Source organism: Solanum pennellii, chromosome 10 (assembly GCF_001406875.1).
Source record: "Solanum pennellii chromosome 10, SPENNV200".
Classification (NCBI taxonomy): Eukaryota; Viridiplantae; Streptophyta; class Magnoliopsida; order Solanales; family Solanaceae; genus Solanum; species Solanum pennellii.
Window position 1 is genome coordinate 63,277,330 of NC_028646.1, and position 17,827 is coordinate 63,295,156.

The 17,827-nt window shown below is 33.2% G+C and overlaps 2 protein-coding genes across 2 annotated transcripts in view; both read right to left on the reverse strand.

Annotated features, from left to right (window-relative positions):
• LOC107032376 (HVA22-like protein k) overlaps positions 1-5,831 on the reverse strand; it is a 7,638-nt gene extending 1,807 nt beyond the window's left edge. Inside the window, exons 1-6 of the mRNA XM_015233969.2 lie at positions 5,612-5,831; positions 4,567-4,625; positions 4,317-4,414; positions 3,568-3,619; positions 3,412-3,475; positions 40-135 (exon numbers count right to left, since the gene is read on the reverse strand). Coding sequence (XP_015089455.1) covers positions 40-135; positions 3,412-3,475; positions 3,568-3,619; positions 4,317-4,414; positions 4,567-4,625; positions 5,612-5,623 — 381 coding nt within the window. The 5' untranslated portion in view covers positions 5,624-5,831. The remainder of the gene's footprint in view (positions 1-39; positions 136-3,411; positions 3,476-3,567; positions 3,620-4,316; positions 4,415-4,566; positions 4,626-5,611) is intronic.
• Positions 5,832-9,717: 3,886 nt separating this feature from the next.
• LOC107002613 (ATP-dependent Clp protease proteolytic subunit 6, chloroplastic) lies at positions 9,718-15,076 on the reverse strand. Its single transcript, XM_015200700.2, has 9 exons — positions 14,888-15,076; positions 14,653-14,714; positions 14,460-14,532; positions 13,449-13,653; positions 13,285-13,350; positions 12,996-13,136; positions 12,421-12,474; positions 10,321-10,413; positions 9,718-10,078 (listed from the first exon to the last, which is right to left on the reverse strand). The coding sequence occupies exons 1-9, from the start codon at positions 14,971-14,973 to the stop codon at positions 10,031-10,033; spliced, it is 828 nt and encodes a 275-aa protein (XP_015056186.1). The 5' UTR covers positions 14,974-15,076; the 3' UTR covers positions 9,718-10,030.
• Between the last annotated feature and the right edge of the window lie 2,751 nt (positions 15,077-17,827).

The window sequence follows — 17,827 nt, forward strand, 5'->3', positions numbered from 1 at the left end:
AGGGGGGGAGGGGGATATGAAGATGAAGTTTATGATTACCATTTGACCATACAAAAATCCAACTACTTGGTCCAGCCTGGCTTGATGCTTCAAGAGGAAAGGACGAAGGTGAGTCATATACATTTGCCTTGCCCCCTGTCAACAGCAAATTTTTAAATATATTTTAGATTTTTCTGCCACATCTGGTAGTGTCATGAAATCTCTATACTATTCATTTAATCCAGTACACATCTATAAGCAGAAAGTATAAAGCAATACATTTAGGCAGCAATGGATGAAAGACATCCAAAATTTGTGTAAAATCAACGTTGACAAGCAAAATCAAAATGGCAAAACAAGAAAAGAGACACTAAGTTCTGACATACAATAATATGTTCTTTACGTATGCTTGTTTTTAATCAACAACTCTTAATGTATGTTTTATATCCTCTCTTTTTTTTTTGTCTTGGACCTACCATGATGAAACATGATTTCATTGTGTCTGCTTAAAGCTCACCAAGTTTCCTAAAACCTTGCGTTAACATATTTAAAGTGGTCAACGCATTAGGAAACAACCAATAAAAAACTGATTTGGAACATTCGCGACATATGATTAGTGCTTTAACAGGGCAAACATGCATCCAAATGAAAAAATTCTCGAACCTAGAAGAAAATTTGGCTCAAAACATGGAAGAGAATCAAGATCTATATTGCTCCATTAGTTAAACTCACCATATCTATCAACAAAATTTTTACACATGGTCTACTTAATAAAATATGTAATTAGCGAATCTACAAGTGAGTGCATAAACTTGTAGTCTATTATATCTTATTTTCTAAAATGACAAACTATTTTGGACCAATTATTATTAGTAAGCACGACAATTAAAATGGACCGGAGCGTATATGCCTATAATTAAGTAATTAATACTAATGGGAATTGGTAAATATATGCTTCGTACTCTCTAAGTTAAGAAATAATGTCTAACCCCACCCTAAATAATTTGTTCTCCAAAAAATCCAAGAAACTATGACAAACAAGACTGCTTCCAAAACTATTGCTGATGCCCAATGAAACCAAATACCATTGTTATTCCAACAATCTAAGTAACTCTAGCAAACAACAGCGATTCCAAAACCTCTGTTGATCGGGCTCTCAAAAAATATTGCCGCAACCGTGTCAGATTTCTCCAAAAATGCAGTACTTTTGGAGGATGCCCCATGCACCCATTGATATATTTGAAGAGTCTCGGCAACATAGTCCGAAATTACTCTCAATGCTACAAATGTCACTACTTCCTTGTAACACCCCAAAAGTTCCTAGCTCAGATCAGATCAGGAGAATCTCAGAATCATTCCAAAGTCTGCAGAAATTCTGTGTTTTAGGAGCGCCATCTACAGGCTTTAAAAGGTACTACATACCGTCGATGGTAGTCATAAACCAACTTCAGAAACAGGGAAAAGTGGTCTAAGATCTACGAGTTAAGTTTACGGTTCTGAACAGGACAAGCCTGGTTTACAGGTCGTAGAACGTTTTATGGACCGTAGATTGGTCTCCTAAAATCGAACTTTAGAAACTTCTCTAATTTCTACAAATAGGGTTCTCAGTCCGTGGATGGAATCACAGACCATAGATGGCCTCGTAGAACCCTGGCTAAGTCAGTTTCAATCAGGGTCGTTTTGTTTTTTTTCCCACTCTTTTAATCATTATACTATTAACCTATTCTAAATGGGATGAAGGGGAATTTAGTGACCTAAACCCTCCTCTTTCACGCACAACTCCCCAAATCAGATTTCCTCTCTCGAGTTTCCTCTCAAACAAGAACTAGAGTTTCAAAGCTTCAACTCTCCATTCAAGAATTCAAGTCAAGGTGTCCATTCCAGGTATGTGGAATTTCATCACTGGAGTTCATTTCACCCATTGAGTTTCAAAGAAACCTCAGATTTTATGTTTTCTCTACAACTTGGGTTTTACTAGTATTTTCATGTTTTTTCAATGCAATTCAGTTCCTCGTCATGATAAGCCTTTAAATTACACAATTTTACCTATAATTCCATGTTTTCGATATTATTACATGGACCCTCAATATACAAGTATACTCATGATTCAGAATTACTATGTAATTTCAGAATGCATATTATCAGATTATCAGGTTTCGTGATTATAGATACTTCCAGATAAAGTGTCTTTCAGTATTATCAATAATTAAATCATGATTCATGAGCTACTCAGTTATCATCAATAACCAGTATTATTTCAGTATTACAAAACTATTACTGTATCAGTTAATTGCATGTTTGTCGTTGGGAGTCTTAGCACCGAGCGGAGTTAGGGTTGAATGCTCACGATCAGCGTCCGTTGGATTCTTTAGTACAGAAATCCCTTAGTTCCAAAATTGTGTGTCACCGTAGGATTTAAGGAGTGTCCCATCAGTTGAGGCGGCTCCCTAGTCTTTATAGACATTAGCTCAGCTCAGGTCAACCTTTATACCTTGGCAAAGTGTATTTAGCCCTTTTGATCTGGATTATACATCAAACTCCATGTGGTAATTCACATGGTTATATGTCGGTTAGTATTTACCTCCCACAGTCAGTCTATCAGTTATTGCATGACCAAGCATTCAGTTATTCCAACATATTATCAGATTTTATGTTATCTTCTTGGTCAATGCATCAGTATGTCTCTTCAGTTTAGCATGTTCAATATTTATGTTTATCATGTTTATCCTGCATACTTGGTACATTCAAAGAGACCACATACGTTTTGCCTGCATTCTTTGATAATATAGGCCCAGACGTTCAGCACTCAGCTTGTGGTTAGTATGGATTCCAGTCAACGTAGCAGCAGTATTCGGTGAGTCCTCATCCTTTGAGGATGACCCTTACTTTTAGTCATTCAGTTATGTTTCTTTTAGTTTTCAGACAATTGGAGTTAGCTAGGGGTTGTCCTAGCAACTCATATAACTGGAGGCTTTCGGACAATTAGTTTAGATTCAGCTATGTTCTATCAGATGTTTGTCTATTTGATTCTTAATGGACTATTCAGTTTTAGCTTCCGCTCAGTATTTCAATTATCTTCACTTATTCCTCTTATGTTAATCTTGGGGTCGTATCAAACCATAAGGTTAGCTTGGGGTCACTTGTGGCTTAAAGCATCATGTCACGACTAGGGAGTAGTCTCGGATCGTGACATTCACCCTGCTGCTCCTATTTTAGTCGTCCTACCATATGCTGAGTCATTCCCCGAAGTGTCAAACATTGATATTTGCCAATAAAAATTATAAGTAGTGAGAAATTCAATCCAGGAACAAAGTATGATTATGTGCAATCCCTTACATGGGAGAATTTAAGAAAATAAAATTATAACAGAGAAGGATGAATAAAGAACAGCAGGGACAAAGCAAAGGAAAAGAGAATTTGCTTTTAGCTTACATCAGTAGTAGGCAGTTGAAGCCAAACAAGAAATGCAAACTTCATGTGGTAATAAAGTGGAAACCTGATAAAATTAGAAGAGAAAAAACATCAACAGGATTAAACTAGCAGTAACAGTAGAAAGATTTAAAAGTAAAATGAGTTAAGGAGCTATACCAATAGAGAAATTTATCGGTGAATAACTCAACAACACTGAAAGACCCATAAGCTGCAAGCAAAAGAAACCTCTCTCAGTTCTAAGAAGAATCTCCAAAAAAATGCAACCAAATTTTTCGGTAACCCAAGCGTACATGAAGAGAAACTATCAAGGAGTTAGACTGAACATTATAATACGAACATACAATCTGAGCAGGTATGCTACATAAAAGTGAATCACAATAAATGCCCACAGAAAGTAGATATGCCTAGCATGTATGAAAATTCTAGTCTTAACTTATTGCAAAATTCAAACATATGTTGTTTGTTAGAATCATTGCAATCATTATCGTTTTTTAGGTTGTTTGAAGGTAAAATTCAATAGATGCTTTGAAATAGTAATAGTAATCATCCATGACTTTCAATACAAAATTCTAATGTTCTAGTATATTTAGGTGCCTAAAATCTAAATATATCTTCTCCATAATCCCTCCCGAAAACATATAAACAGTTCTATGTTGTATTTTTTGGTTAAAAACAGTTCTTTGTTGAATAGATAGTTCTTTCACCCTGTAACTAAATTCAACAACAAGAAGTATCTATTAACTAACTAGGGGATATTTGTAGTTGTTTTACACAGAAACTTGAATACTAAAGGAAAAAAGATAAGAGACTGCATCTTAAGCAAAAGTAAATAGCGTACGTTTGTTGTTGTATACTCAAAGAAGAAAAACATTAAGAAAGAAAACTAAATAAACAACAGCACAAACCTGCCCAATACAGTAGCCACTTTCTCTGCTCGTTTTCATCTCTTCCCTCGATTGCCTTAAATGTGGAATAAACAGGTAAAACAACCCCCACAGAACAGCTGTAAATGTCCCATAATAACAACAAATCAACAATTACATAAGCAATCTTCTCTTACCTTCCCCAAATAAGAATCATACTTTTAATTGATAAACAAGTTCTCATATAATCATAAACAATAGTTCGAGTAAACAAAATTAAATAACAGCTCACCATGCTGTCCGCACAACAATATTAGAAGCCAGTGGAGAAAAAAGAAGTCTCAATCCAACCTGCATTGAATGGAATTCACATTCATATAGTTGATACGTTCTAAAGATAACCGGAGAAAAGATGCACGAAAAAAAAAATTCAATTTCTTTTGCTGGAACTGTAAGAGCAGCATTAACTTATAGAACTAATTCCACAATTCAACCAATGAAGTGCCAAGATGCCAAAGATTAGAATGCAACAACCTCAAAAATATGCACCAACAGTTTAGACAGAAAGATGACGTTACAGTGATTTTCGAAGACACTTCGATACAAATTCCTCGGACATGTTATAAAAGAAGTATCAAGTTTGTTGCCTTAACCATCGGAAATAAAAAAAAGCTAATGAACAAAGAGAAGAATAAAGTAGTCTGCTTTTGGTCCAACACTTGAAACATATCCACTCCTGAGGCTGCTTTTGGGCTAATCCAAAGGGTGTGACCTAGTGGTCAATGAAGCCATTAAGAGCCATAAGATCTCAGGTTCAAATCCCACCGGAGATAAACACTAAATCATTCCTTCTCATCAATCCTAACATTTGTGGATAGAGTTACCTCGTATAAATTGCTCGTAGGAGGTGACATATATCATGTGGAATTAATCGAGGTGAGGGAAAGCTGGCCCAGACACCATAGTCATTAAAAAAGGGTCATCTGAGTTATTATCAAATCTTAACACCATGGTCATTAAAAAAAAAGGCTGCTGCATCTTTATGTCACCGCTGTTTACTATAATATCAACACTAATGAATCCACTCCCAAATTCTCCAAAATACCAATCAACACCTCAATCCAAAACTAGTCGAATTAGACATGTGGGTGTACCAAAAACAAATTCATTAATCATAGAAAAATTCACAATTGCATAACAAATTGAAAGAAGAATAAAAAATCAACAGAAACTGAAGATCCCAAATCAACAAAAAAACAATTATCCATGTCAACACAGAAATAAAAAATTCAAGGATAAAATAGATGCATAAGAAAAGTGTAAAAAGGAATAAAAACCTCGGGATCCATCTAGTCTAGTTCATACAACTGAATCTTTGTAGCCAGAGTTGAAACAATCCTCGCGCAGTTATCACTTCTCCAGTAAAGAATTGGGAAAACAATAACAAGTTTTAACGGAGGATTTTGAGGTCGCCGTTCGACTCACTAATACAATTTAACTCAGCCTACTATTTTGGATGGAAAAATAATACAGTATGATCAAGGCGGTCGATAATGTTAAAATTGATGGTTAATTAGGGTGGCAAAAGCAAACTCAATTTATTTAGTCCCATTCAATTAATTTAAATTTGGATTGTCGTTCATTTGTATGTTCAATTTATTTCAATTCATTAAAAATTGAGTTGATAAGTAATCAAAATGTTTTTTGAAAATTTTTGTCAAAAGTATTTTAAATTTATTTTATTTTTCGATTTTATATGTTATGTATAGTTAATAAAGAAAAAAAATTATTAGGTACTAAAAGCTTATAAAATAAAAAATAAAGCTATTAACCTTAGTAAATTAGACAGTTGCCTAATTCATTTTAGCTCAAACAAATTTGAGTTGGGTTTTCTTGATCCATTTGGACCCGTACAAATTTAACTCAACTTGTCCAATTGTCACCCTAAAGTTACTCCATCCGTCCACAATTAAATGTCATGGTTTCCTTTTAGAGTCAAATTATAAAAATTTTGATCAACATTTTACGATGTATATTTTCATCATATTGATATGCAAAAAATTGCAATTTATAGTACATTTCGTATAGTTTTTGACTATCTATTTTTTTTTAAAAAAATATCGAATAAACGTAATCTAATTAAATTTTAAATCACATTGACATTTAAAAAATGTAACATGACAAATAAATGTGGACAGAAAAAATAATAAATACCACTTAAATGTTATTTGAACTAAAATGAGCTTAAGAAAAAAGAAAGATGAAATAATAAATTGTAAGGTTGAGTGAGTGTGGCCCTTATCAAGAGGTACACATTAGAAGTTAAATGTGCACATACTAGCCCTGGATAATAGTATCATCAAAAAATATTAGTCTAACATAGGTAATCCTAGGTTGTCTTGTTTCAATTCTTTGTAAGCATACATTGAAGGAGTTGGTTAGATGATAGTTGCATTAAAAACCTTTTCTTTTTTTTTGCTCTCTCTTTTGTCAACCAATCTGCAATCCTATTATACTTCATGTATGTGTGAGACATCCTCAGAGTTAGCCCTAACATAGGTGTATCCTACTCAGGACTTTTATGAGGAATTGTGTATCTCATGATGATCTTTTGGAGCTCCTCATGGATAGGGAAGGAAAGAGTAATGTCGAAGTTTCACTATTCATTTAGATAGATGTCATTAATCCTAAGGTTCTCATCCTAATTCGTAAAGAAAATCATATATGGATGATGTTGTCAATATCATCAATATTTATTTCACGTTAATACAGACTTTAGTTACTACTACTTGTATGTATCTTAATTTCAATTTAATCGTCTTGTTTATTGCAATCAATTATACATTTTGAACCTTGATAACAATTTTCCAAAACCACCAATGTGCAATACAAGTGCTTGCCTTGTGCACATTAAATGGGGTTTAAGAATTTGTGTTGATCTATCGCAAGTTATTCAATAAAAGTACAATAAAGTATAAGGACACTTAGTACCTATGAGACTATTTGTATCTGATATGTTATATAGCTGTTAGTTTGATAGTGAACTCGTGCAATGTATTTTGCTGAAATAAATTGAGCATTTAGTCTACCTCCATATTTTATGAGGATCCTTGGTAGTTTATTTGTCCTAGTATAATAGTTTAAACTCTTTATTTTTTTTTAATTGTCACGATTTCATAAAAATTTGATACTTAAAAAAATACCTTTTAAATCTTGATATGAGTTAAAGAAAATTAATCGGCCTTCTTGATCATAGTAGTTGACGGGTTGAGCAATTTTCTCCCAACCACTTATAAGTTAAGGGTTCAAGAATGACAAAATAGAAGAAAATCAATAATATAGATATTCTATTTAGGGCTCATCTTGTTCCTTTACTAAATAAATTGGTTCTCTAAGGTAAATTAACTATTTTTCAAAATCTTAGTTTTTATCTTTAAATTCATATAGCTAAAAATAATTTTGATTAATTCTGACCTAAGTTAAATTGTTTTACTAAAAATATTTTCCGATTCCACGTATAATTTTTCTAATGAACAGATAATTGAAAGGATTAACTATCAATATACCTTTCACTTTGATTGTATCAGCCAATGACTCATGCAGAACAAATATTCTCCCTATTCAAAAGAATAACTTTTACCAATTTAAGGATTTCAAACTAAAATTTTGTTACTAGAACTTGTATATATCATTCATTTCAATTCAAGTTATTGTTCATACTTCATTGTAATTAAAATAAAATCTTTTGAACCTTGATAGAATTTTATAACATCACTATGTGAAAAGTGTGTTGGATATTAAAGGTATGAACAGGAAATGAAGGGTTGTGACTCTCCTGAAGGGTTGTCACTTTGTCGGAGGGTTGTGACATTTATGAAAGGTTGTGTCCTTTCTAAAGGGTTGTAACCATTTAAAAGGTTGTGTCTTTTCCAAAGTGTTGTGACATTTCTGGAAGGTTGTCTTCTTTCCTAAGAGTTGTGACCTTTACCCTTTGTTGGCTATAAATAGAGAGGTTGTATCTCATTTTTTAGAATTGAATTCTTCCATTCTTTTGCATACATTTCTTACAAAACAAAATCGATCGATCGTGTCTGAATGTGTGATTTGTTGCTGTCATTTTGAGTTCGTTGAAATTATTGAAGTTTGAGGTACCGCTACTTCTTTAATGGTTAATCCATTTTATCTTGAGAGGAATTAATCTGTAACCTCGGATACTTGAGGGGATTAAATTTCTTAAGGACACACAGTAGATTCTGTGGACTCGGATAATTCTTTGTGTTTTTCTTTTCATCTTTTTTTTCTTCTGATTTGCTAATTTGAATACAGGAGATAACAAAGTGTTGTGACAACAAATACCCAACAAAAGGCAAGTGATCGTGTTGTGCACAATAAGTGGGAGTAAAATAAAAAAATTCGTATTAAATAATCTGAAGATGATGGTATCTGGTGCAAGTCGTTCAATTTTATTACAATAAAGTATAATGGAAACTTGACCTTACAAGATTTAATTTATACTTATTAGGTTTTGATTATGTGCCTATTAATTTAGTTGTAAACTCTGAAGTGTATTTTCCCTAAACAAAAATGATAGTTATTTTGCTTGGTATCATTTTCTAAGCACTAAATTTCCCTTAAAATTTAATCATAGTATGAGGAGAAGTTTAATGCTTAAAAGACCGTTTGAAGTTTGAACCTTGATATGAGTTACAGAAAATTATTAATATACAAATCAAGTGCTAAAAGCCTTATGTTCATGTTGATAAACAAGTGATTATTGATTGAAAGAAAATACACTAGTGAGGTTATGGACTTTTGAGATAATGAAATGAAAGACGATATGAACTTTCCAAATGAAGGCCTATGAATTAATAACGACAAATTTCAAGTACAATAAAAACGATGCAATTAACTCTTAACAACAATTTTCACGTGCGAGAAGCCAGGTGGATAATGCCCTCAAAATCTCAGATATTTGAAACTTGTTCATTCTGAAAAAGAAAAATGAACGTTTTATTAGAGTCATGACATTATACTTTAGGGAAAAGGGATAAATATATTCCCAAACTATTGAGAATGGTATGCAGATACCTTTCGTTATACTTTTGAGACATTAGCGTCCATGTCGTTCGAAAACTAAAGCATTTATACCTTATATACTAACGAACATACACGTGTCATAATCTTATCCGTTGATCCGACATTAATTAAATATCAAATCGATGGATATGATACCGTCACATATCGCCATTTAGTTTTCTATTCGAGTGGAGAATATATATGCTCCAGTTTTTGGGCAACAGGGGCATCAATATTCCAAAAGTATGACGGAGTATATCTACATACCATTTACGATATTTCAAAGGTATATTTGTCTTTTTTCACTATGCTTTATCATATGGAGGTTGGCTCATTTAGCTTTCGTTGTTTCCCAAGAGTTTGCAGGTGCATTAAAAGTACTTGTATATATTTGGCAAAAGTACACCACAACCTCTGAAATGCAATTTAGTCATATAAATGAACTGACTTTGATCAATACAGGTAAAAGTGCTAGAGTGAATCTGCAGGAGAGACTAATTAGTAAATACAATATTGCCTTCAATATTATGCTTTCGGAGATCTTGAACGTTCATCGATCGGAAGTATGTGAGGAACTACTACACGAATTTGCAAGAGCCAGTTTCTTGTGTTTCCAAGTAGTTAATGATCAACAGCAGTTTTTTCATCTCTTGAAAGCAAGCTATCATTTCCATTTGCAACTAGTATTCTGTTTCTAGCACCCGGTCGATGAGACCAAACTCCATGGCCTGTCATTGAGCAGTAAAGAAAGAAAATGTTTGATTAATAAGAGGGATTTTTGTATCATGCCCAGCTAAAACTGACAATGAAGGAAATCAGATCAGATAAAACGGCACCACATCTACACTGCGAGAAATTACTACTAATTAAATTTGGAAACAAGTTTTTGGGGGCATTTAGAAACACTGTGGAGCAAGGAGTAGCATCTAAAACACCAGCATTAAAGTTATAGCATGAGCAACAACATTACCTCAGCGGAAGACATAAAACGATCCCTTTCAGTGTATGTTTGTATCATCTCAATTGATTGGCCAGTAAAAGCAGCATACATTTTGTCGACTTTCTGTATAGTCAAGAAGATATATCAACTCAATCATATAAAATTCTGGAAACTACACTACTCCTATCCCAAAAAATTGAGACGATGTTTGACTGGACACGGAGTTTAAGAATAAAAGTCAAACTTTGAAACTTGTAAACTGTAACCATCTATAAAATTTTGTTCGGACTCTCTCCGTCCCATTATGTGGCACTTTTCGCATTTCAAAATTCAAACAAGTGTATCTTTGACCGTAATTTTTTCATAGATCCTTTTAACATTTTGAATTATCAATTATTGTGACTTATAGTACTCTCTATGTAGTTTACAAATATATAAATTTTATTTCCAAAATTTTGAAAATTCCATACGCAAATGTCCGGTCAAAGTTAAATTGTTTGACTCTTGAAAAACGAAAAGTGCCACATAAAATGGGACAGAGGGAGTAATAAATATCTCATTAACAATAAGTGAAAAATTCAAAAGTCTTAACTATTTCTACATATAGAAAGGTGTCGTTCTATCTGAGATGAACTAAAAATGAAATACCATCCGATAAATTTGGACGGAGGTAAACTACTCTGTTGGAGGTTCTTAATTTTATAGGTGAACTACAATATCCTATTTCCGATTATCCCAACTTAACAATCTTATGTCCTAGTCACAAGTCTGGTGCATCATATCATTCAAGTTCACAAAGTCACATGCTCTCTGTGAGACTAGAGGGAGTTGCTCGGATGGTAAGTACCCCTCACTTCCAACCTAAAGTTGTGAGTCCGAATCACCAAGGGAGGAAAAAAGGAGGGACCTCCTAGGGAGCGGGTAAAAAAACATGCTATCTGTGAAGGGCCATCAATGCTAGCTTAAAATAATACCCAGAAGTTTGACACCCATGTATAAAAATGAACTGAAAAATTTGGTGATCATTCGAGCACACATGCATTCCCATCAACAATCTTTTTTTAATAAGCTAAAATAAGAGCCTAGACACAAAACAGTAAGACTGAAACTGAAGTTTACAAGGATACTTCTTTATGGTCATCATGATCCTATGCTGTCCTTGTGTTTTTCAAAATACACATGGAATAGGAAGTCCATGGAAACTTCTGTGCTGAATTCTCAATCTAATCACCACCATGCTTAATCTGGATGATCGTATAACAATGAATTTGTATTTTTTTTTTTATGATTTAGTATAACAATGACTTAGTAGAGTATCACAAATACCAAGTGGATCTCCATCAACTTAGCTTTATACCCTAGTAGACAAGTTCTGTATCTGTATATATGGTTCGTCAAAAATTTCAACAATTCCTATCCTTTTTCTTAAGAAGATAAGAAAACAATTCCTATATTTTGATCATGTTTATATAGTGCATACATTTTATTTGTATCTTACAATTTCCCTACGTATACTATGAGTCGTCAAAATTTTCTGAGTCATGTTAAATCTAGGAAGAGTCTTGTTGGTGATATTGCTGATAACAATATAAATGATGCATGATAAATTTATCAGAAGGCTTTCAGTTTAATTTTCATTCTTGTTATTGTTTATTTTGGTTGTACCATTATAACTTGATCTTGCAAACATTATGATATTAAAATTAGGTTGGTATCAAATCTTTCAAAGGGCTATGTAACGATGTACATAACTGTTGAATCTGTAACCATGATATTTCCCAAGTATTCTTTGGTCATTATCATAATCATTTTCATTGAATGTTGCCATACATTCTACAAACTAAATGTGGTACATGATACGCATTGAATCTGATAATTATGATATTAAGCTTTAAGTCTTTCAGGAATTGCAAATTAACTTCGCTTGCAAATTTAAGGTTGGTGCTCATGAAACGAGAACTTTCTAGTAATATTTATAATGTCATTTCCCCGTTGTATAGCAAGTGTCAAGAAAAAGATCAAGATAAAGAGAGCATTAAATTTAAATTTGGAGCTGAGCAAAGATAATCTTGTTCTAAACCCACTTGTAGATTATCAGAAACAGAAGGTAGAATAAGAAATAGTACTAACCTGGCGAGATTGAACCGCTTCGTTTACTTGGCGCCGCACATCCTCCACGTGCCCCTAAAGCAGTTAGTGCAAGTAGACTTTTAATACAAATAAAACTAGTTTAAGTAGCTAAAAGGAGCATCTTCATACCGTTTTGAAACAGGAGAAATATTCTAAAAGATATTTGATATATTGAGATAAAGAACTAGAATTTATCACCAAAAAATGAAAATTCCCTTTCATTATGCCTGATGGAAAAAGATAAATATATCGCAGATTGGCACAAACCAAGTGTTTAGTAGTATAGCACCTATACAAAGTTTAGTAGTACAATTTTACAATCAATTATACAAAGTTTATGTCGTATCAAATTAGATGTTTCCCTTTTTTAACTGTTTGAGGAATTTATATTAGAAAAGAAAAAGGTAACAAAGAGTGATCATCCAACTAATTGGAAGTAAAAAGATCTTTTTTGGGGAGAGAGGGGGAGGGTTGGGGGGTGTTTGTAATATTGCCAATCAGAGGAGAGGTAGTTGTAACTCACTCAAAGTAACACATCTTAACTGAAACTCTCAGCAAACGAGACGAGAACTTACTCCACATCCACTTTGAGGTTGATGAATCATTATACGTGCATTTGGCATTGCATACCTCATGCCCTTTTCTCCACCAGCAAGAAGAAGTGCTCCTTGGCTTGCAGCAGCTCCAAAACATACTGTACCAACCTTAGGCTTTATCTGGGAAAAAAGAAAGTCATTGTTGATAGCATAATAATTGTAACTCATAAGAACACAATGTCAGGCAGTAGAGCATATTCTGCAATTGAATGTTGTTCAAAGTTGATTAAACGGAATGATTATAGACACTATAAAGTGGCATACTTACCCATGACATGCAGTCATATATTGCCAAGACAGAGTACGTGCTTCCACCAGGACAGTTAAGATAGATCTGATATTGCAAAACATGGATGCAATTGTAAGATATTCCTTTCTACATACAACTTGATAAAAATCAAGCTATACAGTTATGATAAAGCAAAGCAGTACCAAAATATCTGCGTTTTCATCTATAGTTGCAAGGGTCACAAGTTGTGATATTACTTTCTGAGCAACTGCAGAGTTGACTGGTTGTCCAATGAAGATAATTCGATTCCTGAATAACACGGTAGAAAGATCCAACGCGCCCACTGGTGTCATCACGGCGGGCATGATGGGTGGATTAGCCCCCTCTTTTGCTACGATAACACCATAGCTGTTCCCATGAATTTCAAAACAGCAGCTGTTATATTTTCTAGGTGACATGTTTCAATCAATCATTTGGTCTTTGTGTGTGAACATTGACCAAGCAAATTTTCAGAGACCTCCAAGTACACAAGAGAAATTCACAATGCAATATTTCTGCTTGCTAGTTAAGTGCAGGTTGGCTGACCATCTTTTCTCCATGAACATTTTGGTCTATGCTCGTGTCTTATTTATTTATTTTTTGTGTAATATGGACATATATTTTGGATAAATTGTTACAACATTTCCCTACGAGAGATTGTTGTCTTTCAACCTATTTCATCCAGTTGTCTGAAACCTAGCAAGCACCATAACAATAGTAAAGCGGGCGTGATAATTTTTTCTCTTCGGCATATTCTCAGTTTCTAACAACGTACATAAACCAATGACGTGAAAGTGAAGATACTCATAATTAATTTCAAAAACCATATTTCTAGCGAGTATTGAAGGAAAAACATAAAGCATTATAAGTTAATGAAAACAACAGTACACACATCTCAATAGCAAGGGAAAAATTAACCTTCTAAAATCTAGATCAAAGAACATCTGTTAGAAGATCTAGTGTGGAGAATGTCCCTGTATTCTTATTTTCTTTCAAAACTACATCAGTGCTGCATCTGGCAGTATATTTTACAAAAATATAACCTTTTTTAAGGCAATACAATAAGAACAAAATAATAGCAAGTACACGCATTTTTTAGCATTAAGGTACTGATTTTAAAAAAAGTCTGACTACTCGCATATGCAGTCTGAGCCTCTGAGGATAGAAGATTAAACCTTGAATTGGTATGAGCACCGGATTCGTACTCATTGAACTTTAATGGGATCCCCAACTTCTTGCTTGAAAATCCTAGAAATTGGCAAAGTACAACCCAAAGATTCATAGAATATTCCAGTTCAGGATAATTAAGTAGCTAACTAAGTAACTTAACTAAACTCAAATCTGTTGCTAATCCAGACCCTAACTTACCAATATCTGATGAATCAGAATATGGACTTCGGAGAACAGAAACTACATTTTTCCTTAAGCTTCTGCGGAAAAAAAAACTACTGTTAATTCCTTCTCAACATTCAAAAACAGAAGTTACTGTATCAATTAACAGAGAAAATTCAAATACTGACTTTTCTACTACAAACGCCAGTCATTCTTTTTGCAGATATGGAGTTAGTATTAACTTCTTCAATATATCAAGGCAATGAAATACCTAGAGGAAAGCAGAGATGAAAAAGACGTTTGGTGCCGGGAAGAGACTGGTACAATTGACGTTCCAGCAATTGCAGACGTTACCATTTTGATGCTCCGGCGAGGGTTCAGTGACTGAGAACTGAAGGAAGAGTCCACCGGCGAAGGTAGAAGCGTGCTGGTAAAACGGGATAAGAACTCGGAAAACCCGAACAATTGTTGGATCTTTATTGGGCTTCTAGCATGTTTGAATTGGGCTTACTAGTTTTGTGATTTTAAGCCCACCTAAGTGCTGATGGACGTCTAACCCAAATTTAAAGTTTGGCTAATATAAAAATGGAAAAATAACTTAAATACACAACTATAATTTTTATATTCTCTAATTTTCCCTACTTTTTTAAATATTACATAATTCCCTTTTTTTTAATTTTAGTGTAAATTTTTAGATACATTACATTTTCTCTCCTATTATACACATTTACCCATTTTAATGCCTATTTTTTCTCCATTAAAACACTCAACCTCTTAAATCAGTTTTTGAATTTTGAATTTTATCCATTTAAACACTCAACCTTTTAAATCAGCTTTTTGATTTTGAATTATAAAATTTAATTAATTTTAAATAAAAGACCAAATTTTGAAATTTTGAATTTCAAAATTCAAAAAATTTGAAATTTAAAAAAGTAAAAATTTCAGGAAGCAGGACAACTTCTCTTAACTTCTACCGTTTTGTTCTCCATCAAGTTTCAGTTCTTTTTGCATGATCCTATGAATCTTCAGATGGATTCAAACAAAGACTCTGGCTGTAAGAAGCTCAATTAATAGTCTCTTCGGCTGCTTTTCGTAAAGTTAACATTTCCTTTTTGTTCTACGTTAAGATGTAATCTGGATTTGATAATATTTCATTCTTTTACAGATCTGTACAAACTAGTCGTGCTAAACTTGGAAGGGTCTGTTGTTACTGCGTCATGTTTGGATTACCTCACAGGTCTGCTTTTACTGTTTTAATTTCCATGTTAACTTACTAGGACTAGTTTGCGGGACAAACTTTATGAAGTAAAAGAGAATTTTTCGGGGAATTACTTCTCTATTCTGGGATTCCATCACGTTGTTGAAGTTTCTGATAGTTCGTTTATCATAATGCAGCTCTCACTTCGTTGAAGTCGCTAAATGTCAATAGATCTCACCTTTTAGATGATGGATGTGAGAAGTTTTTGGGTAAGTGGAAGACATTTGTTATCTGCCAAAAAGAACTGACTAAAGCAAAACCATTCCACATTGTTAGCCAACCGTTTTATATCTGCAGCACTCAGCAGTTTGAAAGAGTTAAATCTGGGATTTAACAATATCATGGATACATGAATTTGTTGTGTATCATAATATTTTATATGTATCATGAAGTTTTGAAAATTGTTATAATGTATCATTCAATAAGTTTAGTAAATGCGTCATCAACTGTGCTTGATGATACATATAGAATCAGTGTGTACAGTGTTTAGTCAATGCATTGATACATGTAGTAGATATGTATCACATGTTTTGCATGTAGTATGAATTCCTGAAAACTGATATCATGTATCAGTAAGGTATTAGTTGTTTAGTTGATGTACTGATACATGTTTTGAAAATTGTTATAATGTATCATTCACTAAATTTAATAAATGCGTCATCAACTGTACTTGATGATACATAGAGAATCAGTGTGTATATTGTTTAGTAGATGTTTCTGATACATGTATTAGATATGTATCACATGTTATAATGTTTTAGTTAATTCACTGATACATGTAGTAGACATGTATCACATGTTTTTCATGTAGTATGAATTTCTGAAAACTGAAACCATGTATCAGTAAGTTATTAGTTGTTTTATTTAGTATTTATATTTCAATATCGTTATAATTTGTTGTTTTATTTTCAAATTGCAGCCAATGAAGTACAAGATTAAAAAGATACCAACACATCCCATAAGGTTTGCTGTCAATTTTAACAACAATTTCCTAAAGGACAAGAATGTGATCAGATTCCAGGGGGGAGGAGTATCTTCAGCAGACTGATTATGCAAGGAAACTGTACTGCATATAAACACCAGAGGCAGAAGCATCTCCAGCTTCCAAAGACCTTTACTTGCTTCAAATTCATACCCTTAGGTCTTGTAATTAGAGAAGTTGTTGTATTGTCTTTTTATTCACTATGTAAGATTGTTTCTCGTGTTTTGTAGCTGTAGCATGTATAGACTTTTTGTAATTGATAGGAGTGTAGATAGTTATCATCTATTTGTTTTGTATTGAACACTATTGGATGAATAGAGTGCATCGTTCACAAAAAAAAGACAGATATTCAACCAAGCATAACATACATAAAATAAAAGCGAGAAACCCCAATATTCAATTATAACTAAAGAGAAACATTATATATTCTTATTGTCAAATTGACCGTAGTGTACTTTAAGGATTTCAAAGGATTCTTAGAAATGATCAACAATTATTTAAAGAAGCCAGATTGAAAAGATAAATAGACTTCAAAATAGATGATATAATCTTTGATTTTCAAAATTTGAAATTAATATCCAATTACGTGCTGATTTTATGGTGATTAATGATCTGTTACCTTAAATTAAGCTGTTTTAGTAACAACATTAATTGTACCGTTTTTTCCCCATTTTTTTCTCAACAGTTTAAACTTACCATGTATTATTTACCATCTATCACTAGAGTCTAAAGTATCACAGAACAACAAATTTAAGGGATTTTTTGTAAATACTAAATTTATCGGGACAGAATGTAATTATTGAATTACACTATGGGATTCCTTAAATTTTTACTATAAAAATTGCTTGGATAAATGTCTTTTAGTAAAAGGCGGAACACATAAGCGGTCTCTTGAACTTGCAAGCTTTTTTCGTTTAGACACCTTAACAAAAGCTCCTTCTTATTGAACACTTGAACCACTTAAAAAGTGT

Coding starts and splice junctions, on each gene's coding strand:
- LOC107002613 (XM_015200700.2), bottom strand. CDS start 14,973: ATGGTAACGTCTGCAATTGCTGGAACGTCAATTGTACCAGTCTCTTCC. Junction 14,533..14,652: donor TTCTGATTCATCAGATATTG/GTAAGTTAGGGT, acceptor GCCAATTTCTAG/GATTTTCAAGCAAGAAGTTG. Junction 12,475..12,995: donor AACCTCAAAGTGGATGTGGA/GTAAGTTCTCGT, acceptor TAACTGCTTTAG/GGGCACGTGGAGGATGTGCG.